Source organism: Chenopodium quinoa, unplaced genomic scaffold (genome assembly GCF_001683475.1).
Source record: "Chenopodium quinoa cultivar QQ74 unplaced genomic scaffold, ASM168347v1, whole genome shotgun sequence".
Lineage (NCBI taxonomy): Eukaryota > Viridiplantae > Streptophyta > Magnoliopsida > Caryophyllales > Amaranthaceae > Chenopodium > Chenopodium quinoa.
Genome location: NW_018743389.1, coordinates 1,677,057 through 1,690,411, shown reverse-complemented (window position 1 = coordinate 1,690,411; position 13,355 = coordinate 1,677,057). Strand labels below are relative to the sequence as shown.

The 13,355-nt window shown below is 44.7% G+C and overlaps 1 protein-coding gene across 1 annotated transcript; it reads left to right on the top strand.

Moving 5' to 3' along the window:
- Positions 1-8,975: 8,975 nt before the first annotated feature.
- LOC110738409 (40S ribosomal protein S23-2) lies at positions 8,976-10,559 on the top strand. The gene is made up of 2 exons (XM_021918799.1): positions 8,976-9,425; positions 10,311-10,559. Exons 1-2 carry the CDS (start codon positions 9,315-9,317, stop codon positions 10,449-10,451), a joined length of 252 nt encoding a protein of 83 aa, XP_021774491.1. The 5' UTR covers positions 8,976-9,314; the 3' UTR covers positions 10,452-10,559.
- The last annotated feature ends 2,796 nt before the right edge of the window (positions 10,560-13,355 follow it).

The window sequence follows — 13,355 nt, the reverse complement described above, 5'->3', positions numbered from 1 at the left end:
GGCTGCAATTGATCCAAGTGGCGGACACGTGGCAGGGCCTGAAAGGCCCACTTGTCAGATGATGATTGGTAGGGAAAAATCCGCTAATCATTTGCCCCTCACAGGTGGCACATGATTGTTCACATGTCACCTGTGACAGGTGTCGGCCTGTAATAGGCGACGGCCTGCTACAGGTGTCGCTTGGTGAATGGTCGAAGGTTTTTCCCGCTCATTTTTGAATTTTTGGAAGTGACCCTTCGACTTCTCATTTTGCCTATATAAGGGCGTGTTGACTTCAAGTTTATTTTCACACTTGAAATCTTTTGAAAGAGAACGCTCGGATCCCTGAACTTGCTCTGACATTTTGGACATTAATAGCCTACCGCCTGATTTGTCAAGCCGGCTGATTTTTCAGATCTCTGCTATTTACAACATCACTTCTTCAATTATTCAGGTAACCGTCTATTCTCTTACTTTTCTTTTTTATTTCTTTTGAACTATGGTACCTCGAAAGCACCCGGCACAATCTAGGGTAGTAATCAGTCGGTCACCGGGGACGGCTGAATCTAGGACTAGGAGTGTCGCCTGCCCCTTTTCGGACCAAACTTTGCCCTTTATACATAGCCCGACTGTCTCTGTGTCTGTGCAGAACACGATGGCTCGAACTAACAGAACAGCCAGGATCACCAACTCTGATGGCTCCTCCTTTTATGTGCCGGTCAGCGAGACATCTGACCAGGCGCCTGATGCTGAAATCAACCAAAGCGGCTCTGTCGCTGGGAGCTCAAAGGAGGGAGCCAAGGTGTTCCCTACCCATTTTACAGTTGACTTAGCCAATCGACAGTTGACCACTACAGAAGGAGAGGGGTCGGTCCCCTCTAAGAGAGACGAGGAGTCGGACTCTTCTGATAGTGAGTCCAGCTCCAGTTCCTCAAGCCATCACTCCCTGAATTCAGAGGAGAGGCACTCCCGACTACACGAGTCAAGACTTTCTCATGCGGTTGAAAAGGGAGACGAATGGTCAGAACCATCCGCCTCTAACAGGGAGTTGAACACTACTTACTTCTGCCAAGTCCCAAAGGGCCGCATCAAGGCCATGAAAGAAAAATTGGACTCCTTTTTATCGGACCTGTGATGGGTCCAGATTTTGATTTATTCGTGCCGGATGTTGAGGATGCGGTTGTCTGGCCTGAGACGATCAGTTATGGGGACGCCTGCTTTGGTTGCTATGAGGCAGCCATTAAGGCGGGGCTTCGATTTCCCTTGCATCCGGCTGTTCAGAAAATCCTCGATGGGTACGAGGTGGGGTTATGGCAGCTAGCCCCTAACTCTTGGTTTAACATCCTTATCTATGTGGCCAGATGTGAAATGCACGGGGTGGAGCCAAATTTTGAGGCGTTCACCCATATGAACTACTTGAGTCAGACCCCCAAAGCAAGCGGTACCGGCTGGTACCAACTGTCAAGCCACAAGGGCTTTTTGATGACAAGAGGGAAAGAAAATAAGTGGAAGGACTGGAGGAACACCTTCTATCTTATCCAAACCTCTGATTCTCTGTTAAACAAGCGGTACAACAGATGGAATAGGAATCCGTCCCTCCTTGCAGGCGGTGCTGCCATGCCGCTTGTTCCTCGCAAAGCGAGGGAAGAGATCCTGGACCGAGGGCTCTTCAAGGTGAAAACACAACTCAACCCTGCTAGCGGGGAACGGGAGCAGGTGCCTTTACACTGTATCCCCAAATTCAGGTGGCTATATGATGAATACTTCCTAGCCGCCTGTGGCCTGAGTAGTCGGGTCTCGAGAGGTAGCCGGCACCTTGTTCTTTTTTAAGTAGATGTGGTTTTATCTGCTCTTTAACTTTTCTAACTCTTGGTTGTATTTTTTCAGCGGAAGCTATGGACAGTATAACTGCTTCCAGGAAGGCGGCTGCCATGCTAAGAGCCGCAGTAATGGGCAGTCCAAAGCCCTCCACCGAACCTTCTTCAAAGGAGTCGCCCCAAGTGAGTTTGGACCCTTCAAGCCTCATCTTCTTCTAATTTGTGTTTATTAACATTAGTCACCCATTGTTTTTGCAGTTGGGCGCTTCTAAACCCTCCTCCTCCCATCAACCGAACTCAAAGGTTCGGAAACTAACAGGTGGGAGTACGCCTGGTTCGACCAGGAAACAGGCGGCTGACAAGCAGCCGGTCACCCCCCAATCTGGGGGTAAAACTACTCAAGTCCCTAGCCGACCCCCAAGAGGTACAATCCGGCTTCCTGGTTTGCCGATTCATTTCTTCACTTTACTTCATCTTGCTGATGCTTCACCTTTTGATACAGGCGGTCATCAGGGACCGGACTTGGTCGAAATGGCCAAGTCCATGGTGAGTGTTGTCCTTCTTGAGGAGAGGGACGCGGTCCGGGGAGTCGGTACCCTGGACCTTGATGGTATAATGGGTCTCCTTTCTGAGATACGCTTTGTATTTGTCATTGTTTATCGGGACGCCTGCTTTTTGTTCTAAGTATCTGACGCTTATTTTATTTTATAGTCCCTGCTCCGAGTAAACGGCCTTCGCAAACCAATTAGTGCGAAGAACAAAGAGGTAAAGGCTGTTAAAGCCATGACCGCCTCTGACTATGACAAGACAATGTTTCAAATTGCCCAAAATGAAATTTTGACAACTGATATTCTTTATTATCAGGCGCAGGCCACTTCGGCGGTCCGTACTGAGTTGGAGGCGGCCAAGAAGAAAAATACGGAGCTATAGGCCACCATCCAGACCCTCCGAGAGCAGCTGGAGCCACTCAAGCATACTGCGCACCTTAATGAGTCTTTACTGAAATCAATAGATAATCTCAAAGGACAGCTGAAGGTCTAGGAGGCGGCCCTCACCAAGGAGCTGACAGCCAAGGCCGAAACTGAGAAGATGGATTTGGTTAGGTCTATGATGGAGGACCTGGCCAAAATCCAGAAAATGACCTGGTCCCGCCTCTTCCCAAAAGCCAATTATGCCTCATGGGAGAAGAAGTTCAAAGCTTGTACTAAAGAATACAATCAAAGAATTATGGAGGCAGTGGCTGTGGCGGATGAGGCGCAGGCGGTCAGCGAGGAGGAAGAGGTGGTGGTCGCCATTGACCCATTGCAGGTGGAAGTAAACAAGGATTCGGCCCTTGAAGGCGAATCAACTAAGAAGGGTGCTGCGAAGGACCAGGCGCCCACATTTGATGTCGATCAGGCGGCCTTGAATACCGATGCCCCTCCAAATGCTTAAGCTTTAATATTTTCAACTTTTTTCTTCGGCCTGCGTGCCGTTTATTCTTGTATCTCTTTACCCGGCCAGGGGGCCGAGGTACTAACTATTTTGCCGGTCTTTATGGCCGGCTGTTTATATGATTTCGGCGACCATCTTTTTGGTCGTCTTTACTTATCCAGGTTTTGAATTTTGCTTTGTTTTTTTCGAATTTTTTGCTAAGTGTCGAGGATCCTTGATATCCACTTATATGTCATTCCGACTGTTTTGCATGACCAAAAGTTGCGAACAGGTACAATACGAGGGCTGCCTATGCCCCTGGACGACTGGTTGTCTTAGTTCCAGGTTAGGCGATCAGTCGGCCATTTATCCAGTCGAACCCCAACATATTTTGATGAATACTTTAGGTTTGCTTAATTTGAAACAAGTTAGAAAGGAAAATAGAAATAGTTCTTTGGTCCTTGCTTGCCGAAAAGCAGTCGACCTGTGAACCAACTTTTCAAACATGCTTGGTTTGAAGAGAAAACACCTTAGCAGGGTTGAGGTACGAAAGCTCTGGTTCGCCTTTAGGCAGGCGGACTCGTCATACCTTTTGAATCCTAGCTAAGTATGAGGGTGATTATAGGTAATCTTTGAGGTTACTCAATCGTCATGTTTATGCTTGAGTAGTAGAGGCACCAAGCGGCGTAGGCCGGCTAGTCCCCTTGATTCACCAATTTTGTTGGTTATTTACTCAAGATGCGATAACCTAGTAGGAATAGGGGTTTGAATTCTCCTGTCTAAGAAACAGGCGGTCTATTAAAAAACCTTTTAGATTTCAAACCAAATTTTAGGGAGTGACTATAAGTTAACATTGGTGCTACTTAGTCGCCGTCACTTTTGTTTGAGTAGTAGAGGTACCAGGCGGCGGAGGCTGGCTGGACCCCTTGATTTGCCAATGTTAGTTGGCTATTAACTCAAGAGGTACCGACTGTACTTATCCCAAGTAATACAGTCGGTTATCCGACGCGAATGTTAACTGCTAACACTCGTTGGATCAGTGATAGAGTTATCCTTGTCTCAAAAACGACTACGTGGTTGTCTTTGTGGACAGTCGTATAGGTGCCGTGTAATTAGTTTATAGAACAATGTTCCACCTAAAAGGGAGCTGCTCTCTGCGAAGAATTTCATCCGAATGGATGCCGCCGGACGCCTTCTATGATGTTGGAACAGGTCGGATTAGTTTTTAAAAGTTGGATCAGTTGCCTGGGCGCCTGGTCTGATCATTTCGACCATAGGCCTTAGGTAGTTCTTGGTGAACTACGTATGGGAGAGTAGCCAGCTGTATAGGCACAGGCGGCATGCCCCTCTCTATTGAATGCGTATTTGAAAAGTATGGAGAGTAGCCGACTGTTTTACCAGTAGGCATGCCCCTATTAGTACAAAATAGATGAAGTGAAATAGCAAACTTTTATTAGTAGCTCTCGGCTATTTACATCATTCAAAAATAATACTTTTTGAGATTATCTACATTCCAGGTTCGAGGCAAGGGTTGGCCGTCAGGTGTTTCCAGGCAGTATGTACCGTCTCGAACCTCTTCATAAATTCGGTAGGACCCTTCCCAGTTGGGAGTTAACTTGTCTGACTCATTAGCCCTACCGACTGCTTCCATCTTTCTTAGCACAAAGTCACCCACTTTGAGTGGACGCCTATGCACTCTTTTGTTATATGACCTTGTCATTCTCAGGCGGTAAATTTCATGGCGCAGGGCTGCATTGCCCCTTCTTTCTAGAAGTGAGTCCAAAGCCAGGCGCATGGACTCCCAGTTCGCCTCTTCGTCATACAGCATTACTCGAAGAGTCGGCTCATAGTGCTCAATTAGAAGAACAACTTCTGCACCATAAGCTACGAGGAATGGAGTTTCTCCAGTCGACCCTTTTTTAGTCGTCCTAATGGCCCAAAGAACATGTGGTAGTTCATCTGCCCATAGGTCGCCCGCTCGTTCAATCTTCTTCTTGAGGCCGTCTGAGATGATTTTGTTGAAAGCTTCTACTTGACCGTTTGCTTGAGGACGACCGACTGATGCAAAGCAGTGCGAGATGCCTTGGTCTCCCAACCAATTTTTGAGAACAGGCGTCTCAAATTGGGGACCATTATAAAAAACCATAGACATGGGCACCCCAAACCGAGTGATGACATTTTTCCAGATGAATGAAATCACATCCTTCATCTTGATTCCCTTGACAGCCTCTACCTCTACCCATTTGGTAAAGTAGTTGACTGCAACAAGTATGTACTTCCTGCCGCCTGTAGCAGGCGTATAGGGACCCAGGATATCCATGCCCCACTTAGTAAACGGTAGTGGGCTATGGATGGCAGTGAGATTAGTAGCCGGATGGTGAATTAATTTGCCGAACCTTTGACACTTGTCACATTTTTTCACCATCTCCATTGCGTCCACTTCTAAGGTAGGCCAGAAGTAACCCTACCGCCTTGCTCGTTGAGCAAGCGACCTGCCGCTTACATGGGAAGCGCAATAACCAGAGTGAAGATCTTCTAAGACCTCTCGTCCTTTTTCTGGGGTAACACATTTCAAGAACGGTTGAAGGTACCCTCTCTTATGGAGTTCCCCCTTTATCATCTCAAAACTGGACGCTCGCTTTTTCAGTGAGGCCGCCTGGTGATGATCATCCGGCAAGGTGCCGTCTGTTAAATATGCTCTGATTGGGCCCATCCAGGTAGAACTTCGATCTAGAACACCAGTAGGATCTTCTTCAATACTTCTCTTTTCCATGACTTCCCAAAAGACGGTTCTTGGAGTATCACAGGAGGCCGAGGAGGCTAATTTTGAGAGAGCATCCGCCTGATTGTTTTCAGATCTTGGTACTTGGGTCAGATGAAACTCTTTAAGGGATCCGACTGCTTTTCGTACCGCCTGCAAATACTTGATCATGGCCGGATGGGTTGCTTCGTACTCGCCATTATACTGGCTCACTATCAGTTGTGAGTAAGAGCAGGCGTCTATTTTTCTTGCCCCAGTCGCCTTGCACATGCGGATACCGGCTAGTAAAGCTTCATATTCTGCCTCATTGTTTGAGGCTTGAAAGTTGAAACGTAAAGCATACTCATACCTGTTGCCCTCTGGCGACTGACATATGACGCCTGCTCCACAACCATTTGAGGAGGAGCTCCCGTCCACATAGACCTTCCAGACTTGGCCTGGAATTTGAGAATTAGAGGGCCGAGTCATCTCTACAATAAAATCAGCAAAGGCTTGCCCCTTTACTGCCTTTCTGGGATCGAATGTGATCTCGAGGCTCTGAATCTCTATTGCCCATTTGATCATCCGGCCTGACGAATCCATGGTTGTCAGTGGCCGCTTGATTGGTTGATCCGTGTACACGACGATTGAATGTGCCAAGAAGTAAGGCTTCAATTTTCTAACGGCCATGAAGAGAGCAAGACCGAATTTCTCCACTAAGGGGTACCTCAACTCGACATTTTTCAACACGTGGCTGACAAAGTAGACCGGGAGCTGGCAGCCGTCTCTTTTAGCAAGGAGGACGACACTTAGAGCATGGTCAGATACTGCCAGATACATGTAAAGCACTTCTTTGGGCAAGGGACTGACCAGCCGTGGCAAGGAATGCAAGTGAACTTTTAGTTTTTGGAAGGCCGCCTTAGCATCTGGCCCCCATTCAAACCTTGCCTTCTTCTTTATTGCCTGAAAAAAGTAAAGGCACTTGTCGCCTGACCGGCTGAGAAATCTTCCCAAGGCCGCCAGACAACCTGTTAACTTCTGAACCTCTCGAACTGTGCGAGGCGACTGCATGTCAATGACCGCCTGCACTTTCTCAGGGTTCGCCTCTATGCCTCTCTGATTGATGAGGAATCCGAGAAACTTCCCAGACTCAACCCCAAAAACACATTTCTTGGGATTGAGCATGACATGGTGCCGCCTGAGTGTGGTGAATGTTTCTCGGAGGTCCGCTAGATGGTCTGTCTGAAGCTTGGACTTAACAATCATATCATCTATGTATGACTCGACATTCCTCCCAATTTGATTAAAAAAGACCGTGTTTATCATTCTTTGGAAGGTTGCCGAGGCATTTTTCAAACCAAACGGCATGACCGTGTAACAATATAACCCTTGATCAGTGACGAAGACCATCTTCTCCTGATCTTTCTTCCACAGAGGAATCTGATGGAAGCCAGAGTAGGCGTCCATAAAGCTCATTAAAGCATGGCCGGCTTTTGACTAGACTGTCGATTTTGGGCAGAGGATAGCTGTCCTTGGGACACGCTTTGTTCAAGTCAGTGTAATCCACACACATTCGCCAGGTACCATTCGGCTTCTTTACTAGTACCACATTTGCAACCCAGTCAGGGAAATAACATTGTCGAATGAACCCTGCATCAAGCAGCTTTTTAACCTCGGCGGTTGCCGCCTGACTTATTCCTTCACCATGGTTCCGCTTCTTTTGCCTTACCGGCTTCTTTTTCGGATCCACAGCCAATTTATGTACCGCCAGGTCAGGACTGATGCCTGGTATTTCATGAACTTCGAATGCAAAGATGTCTTTGAATTCCGTCAAAAGATGGTGAAAATCTTCACCCAAAATTTCAAGAGCAGTCGTCCCAACCCTGACTGTTCGGTCAGGACGTGAGTCATCCAGCACGACATCCGTATGCTCACTAGCCGGCTGAGGGCAGAATTCATCCGACCGCTCCTCTGCCAGTGATTGCTATCTTTTTTCTTTTCTCTCGGCCCCCAATTGGGCAGCCTTTCTTTTCTTGCCGCCTGCTTGATAAGTTCAAGGTCAGTTTTTTCACCATTTGGGCCAGCAGCCACCACAGTGGGTTTGATATCCGAGAGGTAGCACTCTCGAGCCATCTTCTGATCTCCCCTTAGGGAGCCGACTGTTTCATCATCCTTCTCAAATTTGAGCAGCATAAGAGAGGGGATAATGACAGCTTTAGAGTTGTTCAGGGTAGGTCGTCCCAAGATCATGTTATAGGCCGAGAGTTCCTCAACCACCAAGAACCGAACCACCATGTGACGGCCCTCCCCTTTCTCACCCAGGCGGATGGGTAGATCCACTTAGGGGTGTACAAAAACTGGACCGGACCTGAAACCGGACCTGAACCGACCTGATCCGGACCGGACCTGACCCGGACCTGTTGATTCAGGTCCGGTCCCGGTCCTTAAAAATCAAGGTTCCCGGTTCCGGTCCGGACCCGGTCTAAACCCGGGGTTTTCAGGTCCGGACCTGAAACCCGGAAAAATTGTATTTTTTTAAAAAAAAAAAAAAAAAAAAAAAATCAAAAATTAAAATAACGCTGCTGCTTGACAGCTTGAGTGACGCTTGAATTCTCTTTCATTTCATTCTAACCCTAACAAACAGGCTGTCTCCCCCTCTCCCTCACGCAGTCACGCAAGTCTCAGCCCAACGCGGCAACGCCCACCGCCGACACCTCCTGCCTTCCTCACTCTCTCAGGCGAAGCCCAGGCGCCCACCGACCACCGCATGAGACAGCTACTGCGCGATTTTCCATTTCTCCGGTAAGTTATTTTTTTTTTTAATGTAAATCTAAATTATCTAATTATGTTTGGGTATTTTGTATTCTAAATAATGAATTAAATGTTAGAATTTATATGTTTATTCATGTTTCAATTGCTTATAATGATTATTTGATGTTTGCATGTTGAATTTCTTTTTTTTTACTTCAATGTTTTCGAATTTATGTTTTTTCTTTTTTGGTTTATTTTCGAATTTCTTTCGAATTTATGTTTTTTTTTTTTGGTTTTTTTTAGTTTAAAGTTTAGGGTTTTAGGGTTTAATGTTTAGAATTGATAACAAGTATGGTTTATCTTCGAATTTATGTTTATTTTTTTGGTTTTTTTTAGTTTAAAGTTTAGGGTTTTAGGGTTTAATAAAATCAAAAAAGCAGAGAAAGTAGTGATTAGATTGTAAACATCTAGTAGTCTAGTGTTTATCTAGTACTTTGCATTGACCTTTGGCATGGCTTCAAATTGAATAGTTGATTTTATGCATTCAGATGCATAAATTCTATGTTATTAGTCATTATATAAGCGTTGTTGCATAAACTTATCATTGCAGAAAAATGCCCAACTCTGCTATCAGAAAGTGTGCTCGTGTGCAGTTGATTAAGAATGGAAAAAAGATTGCTGCTTTCGTGCCCAATGATGGTTGTTTGAACTTCATTGAGGAAAATGTAAGTCCGTTCTATTAATGTCTGCAAGCATATATGCACTTACTGTTTCATAAATTGCTTGGTTGTGAATTTGCTGGTATTTTGTGCCTTTCGACACAAACTTAGTGATACACTAGCAGTTTGTTAACTGTCATTTGTTAACCGTGTTAGAAATAATGTTGTTTGTTAAAGTTTAAACAACTCCAATTATTTGTTAACCTTTGTAGAAACTCTTAAAGTCTAAACAACTCCAGTTATTTGTTAACCATTGTAGAAATAATGTCAATTCTGTCGTGGATTTTTTGGAGAAATACTGGCATCTGATTACTGAAGGTTTAACATTAGTAACAATGCTTTTCTTATACTCATATCATAAACTCTTGATAACAGTTTATCCAGAAACATATAAAACATGATAGTGCGCACTCTTTCTGTGCTGGTTTATCTGATTCTTCTGTCAGTACTCCTGCACCCACTCCTGTTCAGTACATGTGCAGCTTTATTTTTGTGGTTTAAGACTATCATAACAGTATTGCGATGGAGAGTATATAGCTTGAGCAATTAAGATCAGTCATACACTGTTGGTTTTTTATCCTTTCATGAGCAAATCATCTGGAAAAAGCTGTTCTAAGATAATGCTAATTCATACTTCTTATCAAAGAACGATAAACTGTTCCCTTTTACTAAAGAACTTACCTGATTGGTAAAAGAAGTCAAGGTCTTCTGTTATATGTATGTAGTTTAATGTTGTGTTTGGGTGTAGATTCATGCTGAAAATGTGGATCATGCAGAAGTTTGTGGAATTTTGTCTAATATTTGTTACCTGATTATATTGTATTTGACTTTGAAATTGATATTATCTAGCTCTGTTTTTCCTTCCATACTAAGAAAATGTGGTTTGTGCAGGATGAGGTGTTGATTGCTGGATTTGGTCGTAAAGGACATGCTGTGGGAGATATTCCTGGAGTCCGATTTAAGGTTGTCAAGGTTGCTGGTGTCTCTCTTCTAGCTCTGTTCAAGGAAAAGAAGGAAAAACCCAGGTCCTAGGTTAAGGTTGTTGGTTTTGTCTTAAATTTTGCCTACTCAAATGAAACTTGTACCGTCTTGAAATGAATACTGAGCATCCTTAAAAAGAGACACCCTCCCTACTTTGTTTTGTGCTATATCCGTGTCTATTCAAGATGATTTTCTATACTCGTAGTTATTTGCTTATATTTTCAATTGGTTTATTTACTTCTCTTAACGATGTCATGAAAATTTCCGGAATTTATGTTAACAAGATCAACTTTTTAATGATCTTGCATTTTAAAAAAAAAGGTCTTTGGATCTCCTAAAAACTGCTTTAAAACACAACAATTAACCATTCATTCATTCTCAAAGATGATGCTTAACTAGGAATTTGTATTCAGGTATGCTTCATGGAGTGTTATGAAAGCAACTGCACTTATATTATTAATATATATTAGCTCACTTGATTGAATTTTTTGGTGAACATTTCTTGCAGAATATTCCTCAGAAGTTCATGGAGTGTTTCAAGGAGAAACTCTCCCCGTGGTGTACACTTATAGCGCCAAGTAAACACAAATGGAAAATCAGACTCTCGAGTACATATGATGAAAGGCCATTGGTGTTTACAGATGGATGGAAACAGTTTGTTCGTGACAATGGAGTGGAAACAAAAGTACTTCATATCGAATAGGCGGGATCTTAAACCTGGAGAAAAGAAAAGGGCTTCCAAGATGGCAGAGTGTTATAGGCGCAGCATGAAGGATAATAAGAGAGTGTTTCCTGTGTTTCAGATAGCCAAAAGTACTTCATATCGAATTTATGTTTTTTTTTTGGTATTTTTGGTGTTTGAGAATTGGGACTTTATACTTTTATAGACTTTATGTAGTTTTGTACTTTTGTGATTAATAATTTTGGTTTGTATGTAATTATTTAATTATGCAACAGGTCTAAAAATCACAAAACAGGTCCATACGCAGGTCCATATGCAGGTCCAACAAGTTTTTTTATTAAAAAAAATAAAAAAAAACGAAAAAAATCACAAAACAGGTCCATTCAGGTCCAAACCTGGACCGGACCTGATTTTTCAGGTCTAGCCCGGAACCGGACCTGTTAATTCAGGTCCGGTCCCCGGTCCTCATAATTACCCAATTCAGGTCCCCGGTCCAAACAGGTCCGGTCCAGGTCCGGTCCGATTTTGGACCGGTGTACACCCCTAGATCCACTCGCCCTACTGGGTGTACGACTCCTCCTCCAAACCCTACTAAAGGGTGGGATACCGGATGTATGCAATCAGTCTTGTACTTAAGCTTTGCCAAGCACTTGCTACTAATGAGATCAGAGGAGCTACTGGTATCTATGAGGATCCGGCCAACTCTTTGGTTGGCCACCTTGCACTCAATGACAATGGGGTCATCATGCAACCCCTTAACTCCTCCCAGATCTTCTTTGGTGATAATAATCTCTGGGAATGAACTCTTGGCGGTCCGTTCTTGGTGAACGGAATTAACATCTAGCCGCCTGATATTGTCTTTGGTGCCTCTGATAGTGGGGCCTCCACCTGAGAAGCCGCCTGCTATGGTGTAGACGATTGCGTCATCAGTGTCAGAACTATCGGCCGACTGATGATTCTTTTTGGCCGACTGCTTATTCTTTGAGGAAGTGTTCCCCTTGGACTTCTTGACATAGGAGTCAAGATCGCCTTGTTCAGCCAGGCGGTCCAGGTAACACATGAGGCTGATACATTCGTTGGTTTCATGACCAACGTCTTCATGATAATGACAGAATTTGTCCTGGTTCCGATTGCTTGCAAAACTTTTCATGGGGGCCGGCTTCTCGATTGAGATCCGGCTCTTGATTTCTTTGAGGATAGCTTGGCTATCCTTGTTGAACGCATACTTCGGAGAGTATGATTTGAACTCTTTCTTCTTTTTCTAGGCCGGCTGTTTAGAGGAGTCGGCGTCCCAGACCTCTTTCCTCTTTTTCTCATCTTTATTGGCCGACTGCTTTGGTCGGCTTTCTTTTTTGTCAGACCTCCGTCCATCCGACTGCTTTCCAGTACTACAGAGATCAGTCGCCTGTATATAGGCTTCAGCTTCAATCAAAGCTTCTTGAAGAGTCGCAACTCGTTTCCGGACCAGGTCGAACTTGAAAGTCGACCCATCCTTAAGACCTCTGAAAAAATCAGTATAGGCTACCTCATCTGGCAGCCCTTGTATCTGAATCCTCATCAGGTTGAACCGCCTGATGTAGGAACAGAGTCCCTCCTTCTCACCCTGCTGAATGGTCCCTAAATCAAGAGTAGTCTTCTTTGCAGGGATGTTCATAGCAAAGTTGGAGGTGAACAAGTAGGCAAGCGTTCTGAAATTATTCACACAACCAGTCGGCAGGTTGCCGAACCATTATTCTGCGATTCCTTTGAGAGTCGCTGGGAAACACTTGCACCATGTAGCATCATCCAACCCTTGAAGGTACATTAGGTTGGTGAACGCCATTAAGTGATCTTCCGGGTTAGTAGTGCCATCATAGGCGCCTACTAACACATTCTTAACTTTGGCCAGCTAGGCGGCCTCTGTAATCTCCTTGGAGAAGGCGGACGGCTGTTCTCCAAGTCTTAACAACCATAGTTGCCAGTCCAAAGGTTGGACACTTTTTGCTGACTGTCCTCCAAACAGAGGAGGCTGCAAGAAGTATTGTTGTTGCGGTACGTATGGCATGTTTGGTACCGCCTGCTCTTTATGAAATCTCCAGACCGACGGGAGGTACCGCCTGTATGACTCTCATAGTTTGATTGAGTATGCCTCATAGAGGTATAATGCAGACTATCTTGGAAGTCTAAAGTGGAGGCCGACTCTGACAGTCGGTCATTCTTCTTCTGCTCTAGCAGTAGCCGAGCATCTGAGTATGTTTTCTTTGACCCATCCGCTTGTACATGACGAATGGGCT

Coding starts and splice junctions, on each gene's coding strand:
- LOC110738409 (XM_021918799.1), top strand. CDS start 9,315: ATGCCCAACTCTGCTATCAGAAAGTGTGCTCGTGTGCAGTTGATTAAG. Junction 9,426..10,310: donor TGAACTTCATTGAGGAAAAT/GTAAGTCCGTTC, acceptor TGGTTTGTGCAG/GATGAGGTGTTGATTGCTGG.